This window comes from Cricetulus griseus, chromosome 9, assembly GCF_003668045.3.
Source record: "Cricetulus griseus strain 17A/GY chromosome 9, alternate assembly CriGri-PICRH-1.0, whole genome shotgun sequence".
NCBI classification, from domain to species: Eukaryota; Metazoa; Chordata; class Mammalia; order Rodentia; family Cricetidae; genus Cricetulus; species Cricetulus griseus.
In genome coordinates, this window is record NC_048602.1 from 12,280,576 (window position 1) to 12,297,029 (window position 16,454).

Here is a 16,454-nt window from a genome sequence, read left to right on the forward strand (position 1 = left end):
ATCTACTTAAGAATTCAAGTGCTTATCCACTCAGAGGAGACTGGTGAGAGTCACACACAGCTCTATTGGCACCTGACAGTCTGTGGGTGTCAGCCCTTACCTACCTGGAGTCTTGAGAGGACATGAATATCTCATACAACAGCTGATCCTGCCTGTGGTATGGAAGAATTTGTTGATGCTGACAGAACAAGGGCTTCCTCGTCTACAGGGCCTTGTTACCTGACATCAGTAGAATGTAGCTCCTTATTCCATAGAAGAAGAAAGGAAATCTAGTTTTGCATGCTCTAAGGCACAGTGAGGGACCATCCATCCTAGGATAGTGAACGGATTGGGGTCCTGATTGTTTGCCTAATATTCTGACTTTTTCCTCTTGAAGACCCCTAGCTGAGAAGTGGCTTTTTCATCTTGACTCCCAACTCACCAAACTAGTTTCCAAGGACACTCTTTTGCGGTGGGGGTGTGGGGTGGTGGAGGATGTCTCTGTATACACCAAGGCCAGCAGAGTGTCAATCAGTGAAAGGCAAGAAATATGCCTGGTTCAGTGCCATTCACTAGCTGATGTTGGTTCAAACTTTGACAGTCTGACCCTGGTTAGTTTATTTTAGGCACATTTAAACACAGCACAACTTGGAAAAACATTTCCTGTTGATAACTAGCCTCACAACAAAGCTTATGATTTGACTACATAGAAATCCTGGTAAAGTATACAATTGGTATTTTCCATGAATATGGGTTCTGTGGATTAACTGAGGAAACAACCCAAGATAAACAAGCTTATGATAAAAATCTAGAGGAAAAAGTGTGACTTGGCCATATAGACAGTGCAAAAGTCACCAGGCTATTAGTCATTCCCACTCCCATCTTTTCAGGTAGAAAACAGGTCATATTTCTCCTCTTTTGAAGACACAACCCTCTGTGTTTAATGTCCTAGTGCTTATTTGTAAGGACAGGGGCATACATGCCTCCTACAACTCTATGTGTTTTACAGAGACTTATCTGAAATGGAAGAATTGAATTTGATCTTTCTAAATCAAGATCAAAACAAGAGCAGAATGACCTTTGACCTCTGACACAAAATAGGTTGTGATCCTGGTCCAGGTGTAGAAGTCTCCTAGCTCACCTGCCAGACAAGAGGCCTATGTTTCCTCAGTTGAGATGCATAGAAGTAGAGGAGGAGATTCCTCACATGGCATCCGAGTGTCAACATAAGCTATGTGATTGATGTATAATTTAATAAGACCACAACACCTCATAAGCACTGCTGCAAGATGCAGTCAGACTCAGGGAATGGACTCCCTGCCAATAGTTAGTACCTGTACCCATCATTTGGTTCTCCATGCAAGTCAAATATCTCTGGAAATGGTCAGGACATATGCAATACAGAAAAGTCTTAACTTGATCCATCCTGAGGCCATTCCTCTCCCAGAATATCTTGGTTGAGCATGCTTGGCATGAGCCCTTTCCTTGTGAAGTTCTTCTGGTCAAAGATGAAGAAGTTCTTCCTATCAGAGCCCAAGAGACAGAAGCTTCCAGTGTTGTTTCCTTGGATTTCACAGCCCAGTGTTGCCTGAAGGGTGTGAATGCCTGGCCACACCAGGCAAATATTTGTCACCTCGCTGTTTAAGGACCTTAGTTCCCAACAGATCTTACATCTTGTGACCTCTTAGCAGTCTGGTTCCACATCTGTCAGAGAAGCACCGCTGGTTTACTCAAACAGGTTAGTGATGTCCAGACCCCATTCCTGACTTCAGGGACCAGAGTGGAATTGGGTGCTTCTGTCTCTGCCTACTTATTTCCATCCTGGCCCTTCTGGGTCATGACCTCAGCTGGTATCCTCCTGAGTTGCTTCTCCTTCTCCTGTAGGTCCTCAGTCTGTCTTGTGCAGATCTCAGCCTCCATAGCCCCTTTATTCTGGCCCCCAGGACTCTGCTTTCTCCAGCTTTCCTGCTGTCTCCATCATGGAGCAGAGAGAGCTCATAATTAAGACATCTGAGTACCTGGAATCCTTCCAAAATAGACTCCTCCAGAGACAAAAGCTGTGAGGTCATAGCCCAGATTATGAGCTCCTGCGGGAAGAGGAAGCAGGTGATACTCCTTAAACGATGATGGTTTCTACAGTTACCTCTTCCTTTAAGGATTAAGGTCAGAATATTTTGTACAGATGTGTGAGTGTAAGAAAATAAGTTGAGTGTTTTGTTATAGTGTGAAAGAGAAATCAAGGTAAGGGAGGGAGAGATTGAAAGAGAGAGGGGGAAATTGAAGCATTGAGAAGTTAAAAGGTATATAGGGAAGAGAGTGCTACTGTGTGCATTTCAACTGAAATCAACATATGAAGGACAGATCCCCAGCAGCACACAGGGTCTCAGTGAAGCCGTGACTCAAGTTTTGGCACAGCTCCATTCTGAGGGACAGAGGTGATCATCCTTTGTACCAAGTACTAAAGAGATTGAGAAAACCCACAGTGTACAGCAATACAGAATCTAAAAGTGTTTTATGAAGTGTCTAGGATACAGTATGAATGGGAATTACTTAATAGATAGTAATCAAGAAGATTATGAAGGATCTAGAAGGTTGTCTCAGTGGTTAGGAGTGCTTGCTGCTCTTGCAGAAGATGAGAGTTTGGTTAGCAGCCCCCATATCAGACACCTCATGACCCCAACAACTCCAGACTAGGGGACACAACACCCTTTTCTGGTCTCCATCAGCACCTGCACACAGAGTCATACACTCACAAACACACTCATGCATACACATGAACAAAAATAAAAAGAAATATTAAAAGTAAAGACTATGGTCTTCCATCTTTTCATGGATTCTAGAGATTAAACTAGAGTGGTCAGGCTTGTCTAACAAGCTCTTTACCTTGTCAAAGGCCAAGAAGTTTATGTTAGTCAGCTCTCAGTTACTCAAACAAAACACTTGACACAATCAATATAATAGGAGGAAGATATAGTTAGAGCTCTGTTATTTCCAGGATAGCAATGGATATATGAGATCCTGTCTCAAAAAAAAAAAGTAGAAACAAGAGTAGAGATCCACTTGTTTTTATCTGGATATTTTAATTTATATTTCATCCTCTTGCTTTGGGGTCTACGTCAAAGGCAGAATGTCCTAGGAGCACATGGCAGAGGAAGTTGCCCTGATGGGGGGGTTCTTCTGTACATATGTTTCTTTTATTGGTTGTGGAATAAAACACTGTTTATCCAATAGAGACAGGAACACAAGCAGGGCTAGGAGATGAGGAGAATTCTAGGAAAGGGAGGCAGAGCGAGACCTTGGGAAATGCCATGTAAAGACTGGGAGAATAGGACACTGCAGAGGTTCCCTGGTAAGATAAGGCCATGTAGAAATATGTAGATTAGTAGTTATGGGTTAATAATTAAGATAGAGCTAGCCAATAAGGAGCCCTAGCTATCGACTAACAGTTTTATAATTAATATACCATCCATGTGTTTATTTGGGGCTGAAGCAGCAGCAGGACCTGATGGTAAAAGGAACCCTAGCACTGTTGCCCACAGGATAGCATCTGGCATATGAAATGAGAAGGGAGGGAGGGTCTGAGGTTACACATGACCTTCCCTTCTATGACTCAACATTTTTTCACTGAACTCAATGCCATAAAGCACTTGGGCCTTCCAACAAATCCACAGTCAGGTTTGTAACACCAGGCAAGACAGGGTTTCTTTGTGTAACAGCTCTGACTGTCCTGGAAATCATTCTGTAGACCAGACTGGCCTCAAACTCACAGAGATCCTACTGCCTCTGCCTCTGCTAAGTGCTGGGATTGAAGTGTGCACCACCACCATCTGGCTTAATGGCTTATTTTAACTAGTATTATTCACCACCGTAACATCGAGCCCCTGCCTCCTTCTCCTTTGAATAAAGCAAAAAAGGGGGAGACGTCGGGGGCCATGCCAAAAGTAACCTTGGACCTGTAAGAGACTTGGGCAGAAGCTGCCAGCATAACCCCTTATGTTAAAAGAATAGCTGCCTTCAATCCTTTCCTCCCTGATACATAACGTCTGGGCTCATAAAGTACCTTATAAAAGGAAAGATATATTTCATGGTCAGGTTACCTAGCAACCCTTCCCCCCTTCTAATCCACTAACACCTTCACCCTGAGACCTTGGTAACCTCCTGCGCCCTCAAGGACTCATGCACAGAGGCATCCCCCCACGGTTTTGTTATCAGGTAAATGGCTTAAAACAACCTCTCCCTGCCTGCCAAGCTCCCCACTTGGCACCCCTATATAAGGTCCCTGTGAAAAATAAAATTTTGCAGCTTGATCAGAAACCTGTCTCACTGTGGTTCCTTGTTCTATCCCCATCGTTCTAGGTTCTTTGGTGACTGCAGCACATCGGGGTGTGAGCTCCAGTGGTGCCCCGCAGGTGGGGGCAATTTACCATAGTTGCTAGTTTTAAAAGACTATTCATTTCTATGATGTTGTGTATCTGACCATATTTACACCCTCATTAACCTTGTTTCTCTTCCCTCCCCCTTCCCACCTCTAGTTTCCTTCCCGCCTTTGAGTTTCTGTCTTTATTTGCATAATATACAGCCTTCCTCTCTCTTTTACTGTCTGTCCATCAAGAATGCCCTTTGCTCATCCCTCCTCCCTCTCCACTACTGAATTCCAGTAGTATGGTTCAGGACTTAGCTGTGGGTGCCTGTTTCTGCTTTGAACAGCAACTGGATGAAGGCTCTATGAATGGTAACCAAGATAAACATCAACCTCATTATAGGGGAAGGGCATCAATAGTATCCTCTCCACCACTGCCTGGCTTCTTAGTTGGAGTCATCCCTGTGAATCCCCTAACATTTTCCCTGTGCCAGACCTTTCTCCAAACCTATACTGTCTCCCTCTATCAAGGCATCTCCTTTCTTGCCCTCCTCTATTCCTTCCCTGTCTCAGTCCTCTTGTTCCCCTCCCCATTCCCCTTCTTCCCTTCCTATCTCCTTCTCCCCGCCCCTGGGCTCCCACTTTGGTCAGGGGCTCTTGTCCCCCATCCCATTCTTCAAGGGACTATGCAATCTCCTCTTGGGGTTCTCCTTGTTTCCTAGCTCCTCTGGCAGTGTGGATTGTAAAATAGTGATCCATTGCTCTATGTCTAAACATAAAAAATGAGTGAGAACATAACATGTTTATCTTTTTGTGATTGGGCTACCTCACTCAGGACGGTTTCTTCTTCTAATGCCTGTGCATTTCAAGATTTGATTGTTCCCGGTGAGTAGTACTCCATTGTGTAAATTTACAACAGTTTCTCTATCCATTCTTCAGTTGAGGGACATCGAGGTTGTTTCCAGGTTCTGGCTATTACAAATAATGCTACTATGAACATAGTTGAGCATATATCCTTATTGTATGAGTGTGCATTCTTTGGGTATATGCCCAAGAGAGGAATTGCTGGATCTTGAGGTAAACTGATTCCCATTTCCCTGAGAAACCACCATACAGATTTCCAAAGTGGTTGTACAAGTTTGCACTCCTACCAGTAAGGGAGGAGAGTTCCTCTTTCTCCACATCTTCTCCAGCATAGATTGTCATAGGTGTGATTGATTTAGCCATTCTGAAAGAAGTAAGATGGTATCTCAGAGTGGTTTTGAGTTGCATTTCCCTGATGGCTAAGGATTTTGAGCACTTTCTCAAGTGTCTTTCAGCCATTTTGGATTCCTCTGTTGAGAATTCTCTATTTAGTTCTGCATTCCAACTTTTAATTGCATTGTTTGGTGTTTTGGTGGCTAGCTTCTTTTGTTCATTGTATATTTTGGTGATCAGCCCTCTGTCAGATGTGGGGTTGGTGAATATCTTTTCCCATTCTGTGGGCTGGTATTTTGTCTTGCTGACTGTGTCCTTTGCCTTACAAGCACTTCTCAGTTTCAAGAGGTCCCATTTATTAATTGTTGATCTCAATGTTTGTGCCATTGGTGTTATGTTCAGAAAGTGGTATCCAGTAGAGGATGCTGTAGCCACACCTGCTTAGGGGCTGGCTGCAGGTGTGCCTGACCACACTGGTGTGATCAGGGGATGTAGAGTAAGGGGCAGTCAGGTGGCTGGTTTCGTTTTCACTTTCGGCTTGTGCAGACTGCTGCCCACCGGCTGGCTAGGTTGCTCTGTAAGAAAGGCTTTTCCCTATTAAAATCCTTTGTATTTCTACCTGGCTCCATATTGGTAATTTCCCACAGTCTCCTGTACCAATTTGTTCAAGGGTATCACTTACCTTCTCTTCTAGGAGGTTCAATGTGGCTGAATTTATGTTGGCTGGAGAGCCTTGCAGAAACAGTGGACCTGACCTACTGATAGCATGGAGACCCTAGTCATAAACCTGGGGAAACTGCATTGAACCAATCCAGGCCATTTGAATGTGGGTGCCAGCTAGGAGGCCAAGACAGACTACGGGTCCTCTAACAGTGGAGCCAGTCTTTATCCCTAGAGCACAAACGGACTTTGGGAGCCCATTCCCTATGGAGGGATATTATTGCAGCCAAGATACAGCAAGGAGGACCTAGGCCCTCCCCCAGATAATATGACAGACTTTGAAGGTACCTGGTGGAGGACCTCACTATCCCTGGGGAAAGGATGGGGGTTGGTTTGGGGAGTTTGGTGGGGGACATGGAAAGATAGGAGGGCGAAGGAATGGGGTGATGGATATGTAAATATGAGTAGTAACTAAAGAATTTAAATAAATAAAAATGATGTTATTATGCCATCATCTTAAAAAATTAAGTTAAAAAGAATGTCCTATCTCTTTTACTATTTGTCCATCTTAACCCCAGTAAAAGAAAGCAACAATAAAACAAACAAAAGAAAATCCCCCTTTCTTTCTCTATTTCCCAAAGAAGAGGCTTGACAAAGAAAGCTAATGAGAATATGGTACATTCCAGAACAGCTCAGAGTGGAGTAAAGAAGAAAACCATTGCATAATTTATACATGAATCAAAAAAATCAATTGGACTCCATTAATGCATATTTATATATGGCTTGTTTTTAAATCATAAATATTTGTGTGTGAATGTGCATAAACATGCAGGTTCCCATGGAATCCAGAAGAGGGTTTGGATCCCCTGAAACTAGAAATACAGGTGGATTTGAGCTGCTAAACATGGGTGCTGGGAACCCAATTCAAGTGCTCTGCAAGAGCAGTCTGTGCTCTTGCACAGTCTTGCCAGCCCATAATGTTTATACCTTTTATTTTTCAGGGAGACAAAATATTTAGCAAGGATATTTCTTAATTTACTTATCCTTGTGGCTTTTGTGTTTTGATTTGCTATTGATTTCTGGCTGCATTTCACTTTGTTCATCAGAGTTACTCTAGTTAACCTAATATTTATGAAGTGATTTGGAAATTTTGGGCCCTGATATGCGGCTTACCCTAAAGAAGGTTCCAGATGCCCTGCATCATGACATGTACTCTAATGCTACTGAGCAAAATAAGGTGGGATACAATATACCTTGCCTCAGCAAACTGCATCATGTCTACATGAGTTTAAATTTGTTTTCCCAACATTACAGGGGTAATTAGATCTTTTTCCTGACTCCATTTCAGACAAAGGCTTGATAGCCACTGTCCCTTCCCCTGAAGGTGTGTATCAATGTTAAATTGAGCTAGCCCCTCTTTCCTGTCTCTGTGTTTGTACCCTTTTGTACATGTATGCAGGTATATTGCATTGTTGGTAGAGTCCAGAGGTCAACAATGTATGTCTTCTCCATCATCACTCTGTTTTGTTTTAGAGACAGGTTCTCTGATTAAATCCAGAGAACTTGATTTGGTTGGACTGGGCTGCCTTCACCCCCTTTTGGGTTAGGCTGACAAACATGTGCATGCAGGCCTAACTTTTGTTGGGTACTGGAGATACAAACTCAGGTCCTCATGATTGCTTGTTAAGCATTTATCCAAATGAGTCATCTCCACCAACCCCTTCCTCCCTTCACTCACCCAGGAATAATCTGAAGCATGTAGGTTGAAATGTGCCACCAGGGAGAATTTGCAATGGAGTTCCCAAGGACACCATCTCAACGTCCTATTACCCTCCTCCTTCTTGGGTCTGCCTGATACTGACATCGAAAAAAAATAAGAAAAGATACCCAGATTGTGTATCCACTACTGTTGAGATTGCATTTCTCAGCTATTCACTCTTTACTGGCTCTGATCCCAGATCTGTAAGCAACCACTAGGCCTTTGGAAACTAACATGTGGCAGAAGATGTGGTCATGTGTATTCCCAGGACACCCTGAAACACACACATACATGCACATCCTCGAATCAGCACACACTCAGGCCAGTTTTCCTGACCATCTCTAAAACTGTCCTTATCCACCACAGACGTTATTAAGAAGCCTGATTCCAGTTCTCTGGATGGATTCTGAGTCAGACACAATGACTTTAATGAGCAAGGCATGGGTGATGTTGCCCTGGTAATCAATTCTGTGAAAGCAGACCAAAGTGTGGATGGGTCAAATGGAAGAGCCAGGTTGGCCACCCACCTGAAGCTCTGGGATACCTCTGAACAGGATGAGGTGCAATAGACTGGCCTCTCAACATATGGTAATATTTGAAAATCTTCCAGAGCCCAATGCACACAGATATTCATCCAAGCAGTAGCAAGCTCTTGAAATGGGTGAGACATCAGTAAACTTGGACTCGGGAAATATTATAAGGTCAAGAATTGCCTCACTATCAAAATGGACATGAACTCATTTCCTTTCCCAAGCATTTGTAAGAATTTAGATAGATCACTGGACCCTTTGGCATAAACTTGACAATACTTATTGTCTCTATTATTATTATTATTATTTTATTATTATTATTAATAGTAGTAGTAGTAGTATCATTATTATAATTATCATCATCATTATTCACAACATAGTATAAATTTCCTCTTTCTCTCACACTGCCTTGGAAATGACAGTCTCTCTTCAGCAAGTCTATTCATGTCCTCTGTTTCTCCTGTCCCTATGACTCCATCTAATTTACACATGTCCCCACTAAGCTGGTCTCCATCCTTCCTTTTTCCCTTATCCAGCCATGGCTTAATGGGACAAAAAACTCATGGTGTAGTTTGGTGGAATCGTGCCAAATCCCACCATTTTAGGGGACACATCGATGTCACGGGGTGCCTGTGAGGATCTGAGGTGGAAGTTCTGCAGGATGTTCGTGAGGAAGAGAAAGAGCTCCATTCTAGCCAGTCCTTCTCCAAAGCAGTTCCGTTTTCCTAAAGAGAGGAGACAGAGGAATGAAGATGGAAGCCAGTTCTTGCTTTAACCCATAGCAAATCCCTGGCTGTATTCTGTATTTTCCATGAGAGTAAGGGCAGAGGCCTTCAAAGAAGGCTCTAGTCTCTGAGTCTCCCTTGTACTTGTGGTGGGTTGATTCACACCAGGATGTAACAATGTGCAACATGGATTCCCTTCCCTAAAGAGGTTCTCCCAGTATGGCTGTCATGTAGCCACATCCTCAATTTCCTTCCTTCCTTCCTTCCTTTCTTTCTTTCTTTCTTTCTTTCTTTCTTTCTTTCTTTTCTTCCTTCCATCCTTCCTTCTCTCTCTCTCTCTCTCTCTCTCTCTCTCTCTCTCTCTTTCACTCTTTGTTTTATTTTTGTTGCTTTATTGTTTTTTCAGACAGGGTTTCTCTGTGTAGCCCTGGGTGCCCTGGAACTCACTCTGTAGACCAGGCTGGCCTTGAACTCACAGAGATCCTCCTGCATCTGCCTCCTAAGTACTGGGATTAAAGGTAAAGGCCACCCATGTACACCTGCTATATCCTTTCTAAGAATTGGTTGTGTGACCTGAGAAAGACCTCTACCTTAGTTTGAGCTTTCATTTTCCCTCATCTATCTCTAAAGTTTGACCATCACTTCCTCAGGGTTCAGATACATGGTTCTTGGGAATTATGGCACTTTCAGCCAATTGGCTGAGTGTTCAAACAAGAGAATTTTCCAAGATAGTTCCATCAGAGGGGAGCTAAGGATGAGATACCTATGTTGTTTGGGGTAGTGGCCTAGCATTAGAAAATGATCTCTTACCTAAGGAAAAGGGTATGAATGCATCATTCTTCTTAAACTGACCATTGTCATCAAGGAAATGCTTTGGGTTGAAGTCTTTGGGGTTGGAGAAGAATTTGGGGTCGTTCAGCACAGAGCCCAGCATAGGAAACACTTCAGTGCCCTGCCAATGAGAAAGTTTTGATAGGTAGATTTGGTTGAGTGTCCTGCTAGCTCATATGGATTAGAGGGTTGAGTTAGGGTGCCTGCAGGCCCCTGAAGAATGCTGAAGATCATTATAGACTAGGTGAGTCAGCACCTTGGGAATAAGGAAGTCCCGGAACTTGGTGTCCTTGGTGACCCTTCGAGGCAAGCCCATGGGGATCAAGTCTGCAAATCTCTGAATCTCATGGATCACAGCCTCTGTGTAAGGCATCTTCATTCGGTCCTCATATTTGGGCTGCCGGTTCCTGCCAATCACCTGGTTGATCTCCTCATGGATTTTGGCTGGGAAAAAGACAGATATGTTTAGGAGTCCAAGAATTTCACCATAGGGATGATAGCACAAAACATAGAACTGGATGGATGTCATAAGAAAGTGTATGATATCATCAATCATTTTCAATACATGCAACAAATAGGTATTGTTGGAGGAAGTTCTTGTTAACTGGATCATATCAGAATTATGTGGAAATTGTGAGTAAGGAGATTCAGGCAGGGTCTGGGGGATAGAAAAATGGATCCTTTGAAATTCTGATGAGCAACACACCGGTTGATTCAACAACTAGAGAACAGTGCCCACCAACTGACTCTGTGTCTCCTCAGAGTAGGGGATAGTTATTTGAGAGTCTGTTTTCTTGAGAGAGGTAGGGGAAACTGTGGCAGATCAGTGAAGCTAGTTTAGAATCTATGATATCAATATCACTCCCTCCCCTTTCCTGTCCCTTTCAGCCTCACCCTCCACATCTGGGTGCTTCATGAGCAACAGGAAGCCATAGCGTAAGGTTGTGCTGACGGTCTCTGTGCCAGCAAAGAAGAGGTTTAGTGTAGTCAACACCAAGTTCTTCATGTAAAACTCTGTATTGGGGTTCTTCTTCTCCTGCAGGGAGGGAAGTATTCAAGTCCAACCCACTCCTTATGGTCTTAGTTCCCTTCTGTATTGAGTCAGATCCCCCGAATTCACTTCTCTTTGGCTCAGACTTAAGCAAAGAGGGATCCTGGTCATTCCAGGTTCTCTCCAGGTTCCAGACTTTTGGAAGTGATCCTGTGGCCTAATTCAGTTCTCTTCTGTCACTCATGGCTTAGTTAATTGTCTGATATTTAATGACAATTTATTTGTCAGTTTTTAAATGATAGAAATATTTAGGAGGATAAGGCTAGTGAAAGACTCTGAGAAACAATGGCAGAGACACCATGACGGAAGGAGTCAGTGAAAATCAGAGACAATTTTTCTGAGATAGACACAGAGCTTTTAAAATTTATTTTTCCTGAGTATGTGTGTTTTGCCTGCATGTGTGTTAGAGCATTATGTGTGCTCAGTAAGAGACCAGAAGAGGGCATCAGGTGCCATCTAATCCACTGTGACTGGAATCTTACGGTTATGAGCTGTGATATGGGTGTCCAACACACAATTCTTTGTACTTCAAACACCATGAACTTCCATTCTGGCCACATACCACACACTGGGAAATCCTGGCCTCCAGAAAGCAGACCCAGGAGACCACCATGGGTTTGAGGCTAGGCTAGCCTACACAGCAAGTTTCAGGCCAGTCCAGGTATACATAGCAAGATCCTATCTCCAAACCACCAATGACACAATCTCTGTTCCAAACAGATGGGAGAAGGTCTCACAGTAAATCTCAGTTCATTCAGATGTAAAGGGAAATGAGGACAGGCAAGGCCCATGGCTGTGTTAGCTGAAAGTACTAGCCTGAGTTGCTGAGGTAAAATGCATGCCCTTCCTGCCGTGATACCACACAGGTCTCCTACATTAACAGGGCTGAAACCTCATTTGGAAAATGGGAGCTGAAACACAACCACACTCAAGATTTGTGGGTATTAAATAAGCAAATAAAACTAATCTTTTCAAACAGTGCCTGGAACATGGAAGCCCTGTGCCCTGGCTGCTACCTCAGCCTGTACACACCTCCTGAGGATAAGGGACAAGTGTACGGAACACTGTTGTTGAACAATGATTATAATGAGTGGAGCCATGAGTGGTCCTGTGAACTCCCTTCTCTGTGAGCCTGATTTCATCCTCTATGGCTTTGAACCTCCCATCATGCTCCCTGTCTCCTGGTTTTACCGCCTGCATGTGGATGAGGAAGGAGTCAATGAAGTCCCTTGGGGAATTAGAATCCAGGGTGCTCTGATGCTGTTCCACCTTCTTGGTTATGAAGTCCTCCAGCCCCTGCAGCTCCTTAAAGGCCTTTTGCTGGGGCCCTGGCAGGTGCTTCATCACTGAAGAGAACATCTCGTAGAGCTGATGGTAGGAACAGAATGAGAAAGCAAGGCAGCTGTCAATGGACAAAACCCAACAGATGGGGCATCTGTCTTAAGAGGAGGGATGTCCATGTCACCTGTCCAGTTTTCTTATAGTTTAAGCATGAGGGCTATTGCCCAATTTTTTTAAGTGAGATGGATTTGGGAACAAACACAGGTTTGGGGAATTCAGGTGAGACTATAGTAGGAGGCACCGGTTGTTGGGTAGGGGTTTCCTATGTAGATATTTAGGTGTTTGGGTGACTTCAGCTGGAGACATCTGTTCATATACTAGTGGAATTTGCATTTGTGCATTCTAACAGGAATACCAAAATTAAATTAGTGCTGGATAGTCACAAAGCTAAATTATACAATCAACCTGAGTTTCCATAAAGGTAGTGAAGAAAGAAAGTGTGATCTATATACACAACTGAATTATTTTCCCATCATTAAAAACCAAAAAACCCCAAGTTATGGCACTTCCAGGAAAATAGGCCCAACTAGCGATAATTGTATTAATAAATTTAACCAGACATAGAGAGAGAGAGAGCTCATGTATGTGTGTGTGTGTGTGTGTGTGTGTGTGTGTGTGTGTGTGGTATGCTTGTGTTAAACCATGTGTGTACATATATATATATATATATATATATATATATGTGTGTGTGTGTGTGTGTGTGTGTGTGTGTGTGTGCGCGCGCGCATGTGCGCGCGCGCGCGCACGCGCGTGCGTGCATGTTTCTCACCCTCACTAGGAAGCAGAGGGCACACAGAGGATTAAAGAAAGAGTAGGAGTTTTGATAACAGGAATGTGGGCATATGGGGGTGAATAGACTCAATACACAATATATGCTTGCCCCCCAAAATTGAAAAATAAGTATTTTAAGGTAATCCTGATATTCACATGTTTATCTTCATGCTTATTCTATCTGCTGCACAGAGGGCCCTACTTGGGTGTGTGAGTGATCTGTGCTGGGAGACCTTTAACTGAGTTGTTTGAGGGATATTTTGTGCAGACATTTTCCTTCAATGTGTTGGGTTTAGGTATTTCCCTGACTACATAAGGTACACTCATCTACATAGTCCAGTAGGCTGACTCTGAACATTTTACAGAGGACATATGATTTTAGCCACCTGGATTTTGCAGCACCAGGCACTAGGAGACTGAAGGGTGCCACTGTATTCAGCGAGCCTTCCTCTTGCAACCTTGTATTAGAGAGTAACATGATTTGAGGTGGTAAGGCCTGCCCAGCTGAGACAGCTCTCTCTCTCTCTCTCTCTCTCTCTCTCTCTCTCTCTCTCTCTCTCTCTCTCTCTGTGTGTGTGTGTGTGTGTGTGTGTATACACTGCTGGCTCTGATTTTAGGCAATCCTCTATAAACTGTGTATTGATATCTGTACTGGCATCACTGCTCGGCTAATTAGAAGGTACCTGCTGGAAGGAGATTGCCAGTTTGTGAGTGAATGAACTGACAGATGTGGTCTGGGGGTGTCAGGGCAAGGCTGGAACACGTTACCTGCCCAGTGGATGAAGCTGTGAACTGGAAACTTTCTGTCATCATCTTCAGCAGTGACAGGAACTCTTTGTCCTCATAGTCAAAGCGGTTGCCGAAAACGATGGAGCTCATGACGTTGGAGACTGTTCTGCTCAGGTAGAAGGTGGGGTCAATGAGAGCACCTGTGGGTAGGAAGGGGGAAGGAGAGGGAGGCGTTGGAATTAGGAAAAACATCACCAGGGTGATAGCATCAGATAGTTTGTATCAGAGAATCCAAAAGGAGCAATGGCTACAGCGTGGTGTTCACCAAAATCTGGACACTATACCCGACAGCGGGGAACAGGATCCTTATCTCGGTTCTCATCCTGGATCACAGTGTTGTTTTTCATGGGGTGTCTTCCCCTTGGTCCATCCTGAGAATTTGAGGGCCTCTGCTTACCGTTTGTCTTCTGTAAAGCCTCCAGGAGATAGTCCGCCTCTTCTTGGATGCGCTCCTCGATGCCACGCTTGCCCATGCCAAAGTCCCTCAGCGTGGCGATGGAGAAGCGCCTTAGTGGTTTGGACCTCTCCCAGGGGCTGAAGGCAACTCCTGGGAAGTTGAATGTGGGGAGGGGTGGAGAGAAGTAAAAAAAAGTGCATGGCTGACCACTGACCACCCCTGAGCTGTTCTTAAAGAGGAGAAAGATGCACGTGGATGGCTCCACAAAACTACAGATAAAAAGAGAGAGTCAGGGGACAGTAAGAAGAGGGAGACGTAACGTGGACTAATGCAATGGAGACATGGAAGAGGCAGGACAAGGCAGACTGTGGAGATTAGGGGGTAGATACAGCTGTGAAAGATTTATAATTGAGCAAAGGAAGAGAGGGAACCAAGGAGAGAGACACAAAGAGGATCCCGGAGGAGGTGAGATTGCTGAGGGAAGACTGGGCTGGAAAACAGATTTTCTGTGGTGTCCCAACAATGGAAGAAGAAAGCAAGGAAGAGGAAGAGAGACAGCTTCCAGAGAAATCAAATAAGCTAAGAGTGATGGGGTGAGAATGGGGAGAAGGGATCAGAGCCTGTTAGAGGCATAGGATTCTTACAGATGGATCCCAAGGCACAAGAGTAGTCATGGGTGTTAGTGGGTGATCAGGTGACCCAAGCTGAGAGAAACAGGAACAATAGAACATAATGGATCAGAGAACTGACACAACAAAAAGTAGCTATGTGGGGAGAAGTGGAGAAGGAGTCTGAGGAAACAGATGCCCACTAAATGTCCCCTGTCACATTCCTCTGTATCTTGTCCCCTCACCGTAGCCTTTGAAGAGCCAGTCAAAGGTGGCGTTCTCACCACGCCCACTGAACTCCAAAGCATGATCTACCAGAGCCTCCTTGACAGCTTCCTGTCCACATAGTATCACAATTCTGCGGCGAGGACCCAGGTGGACGGTGAACACAGGACCATAGCGTTCCCTGATCTGATGGAGGTGGATGAGAAAGGTTAGAAGAGAGAAGATATACCTGGTGTCAGGTCTGGGATTCATTTGTCTGGAGTTCTAACTGCTATCAGATGGGATATCCCAATGTGTGATCTCACTTGCCTAGGAATTGTTTGCTGATTCTTCAAAATTCCTCTGGCCTAAAATTACTCTCCCACCTGATCAGTACGCTATCACAAAGCCTCAATCAAAACTGGGCATCCCTCTGTGCCCCCATTCTACTGATCTCCGTCCCAGTAGCACCTTCATGAGGGAGTTGTATATCTCCTCTGTGTTCAGCTGAAGGTAGTTCCCGATGAAGGGCAATGGGGTGGGTCCTGGAGGCATCTTCCCTGAGAGTTCCCTCTGCTTCCAGACAGACATCAAGACCAGGATGACGAGGAAGGCCAGCACAGTCACCAGGAGCAGTCCAGAGGCCAGCATGGTTGTGATGAGGGTGACAGACAGGTGGTGATGGCTGAATTGGTTTGCTTTTATGCAACCCGGTGTAGAAGGGTGGCCTTTGGACTTGATTATGCAACTGTCTGATTTCATGTCCAGACCATCCCCCAACCTAGTTTGCAATGCACCTAGTTTGGGACATAGCTAACAATTAAGGGGGAGTAAGAGAAGGAGGAGGAGGAGGAGAAGGAGGAGGAGGAGGAGGAGGAGGAGGAGGAGGAGGAGGAGGAGGACCCCTTGAGGGATTAACAGGGAGCAGGCTGAATTTTTGACATCTAAGGAGGAAGTTCTCCTGGTCTATGCACTTCAGGGGAATGGGACAGTAGACAGTAGCCAGAACCAAATCCTTCATTACAATTATATTGGAGTCTCTTCAGAGCTTTCGGTGTGGACTGAATTCCCCTGGGAAGGGACCAAAATGATGTGACATTGGGGTCTTAGAAGAGAAGAATCCTATATTTCATTGGCTTGATAGAGGATAAATAGCTATGAATTTGAAAGTCAGTTTTCTTCCTTGTTTGAGTCAAGTTCTCCCTATACAGTACTTGTGGGGCTGAAACTCAATATGTAGACTACAGAGATC

The 16,454-nt window shown here is 44.3% G+C and overlaps 1 protein-coding gene across 1 annotated transcript; it reads right to left on the minus strand.

The window, feature by feature from the left end:
- Nucleotides 1-8,783: 8,783 nt before the first annotated feature.
- Nucleotides 8,784-15,866, minus strand: Cyp2a17 (cytochrome P450 2A17). Its single transcript, NM_001244022.1, is given in 9 exon segments — nt 8,784-9,210; nt 10,021-10,162; nt 10,298-10,485; nt 10,936-11,077; nt 12,284-12,460; nt 13,973-14,133; nt 14,391-14,540; nt 15,244-15,409; nt 15,674-15,866. Coding segments are annotated over 9 exon segments (1,488 nt in total). The 5' UTR covers nt 15,854-15,866; the 3' UTR covers nt 8,784-9,028.
- Between the last annotated feature and the right edge of the window lie 588 nt (nt 15,867-16,454).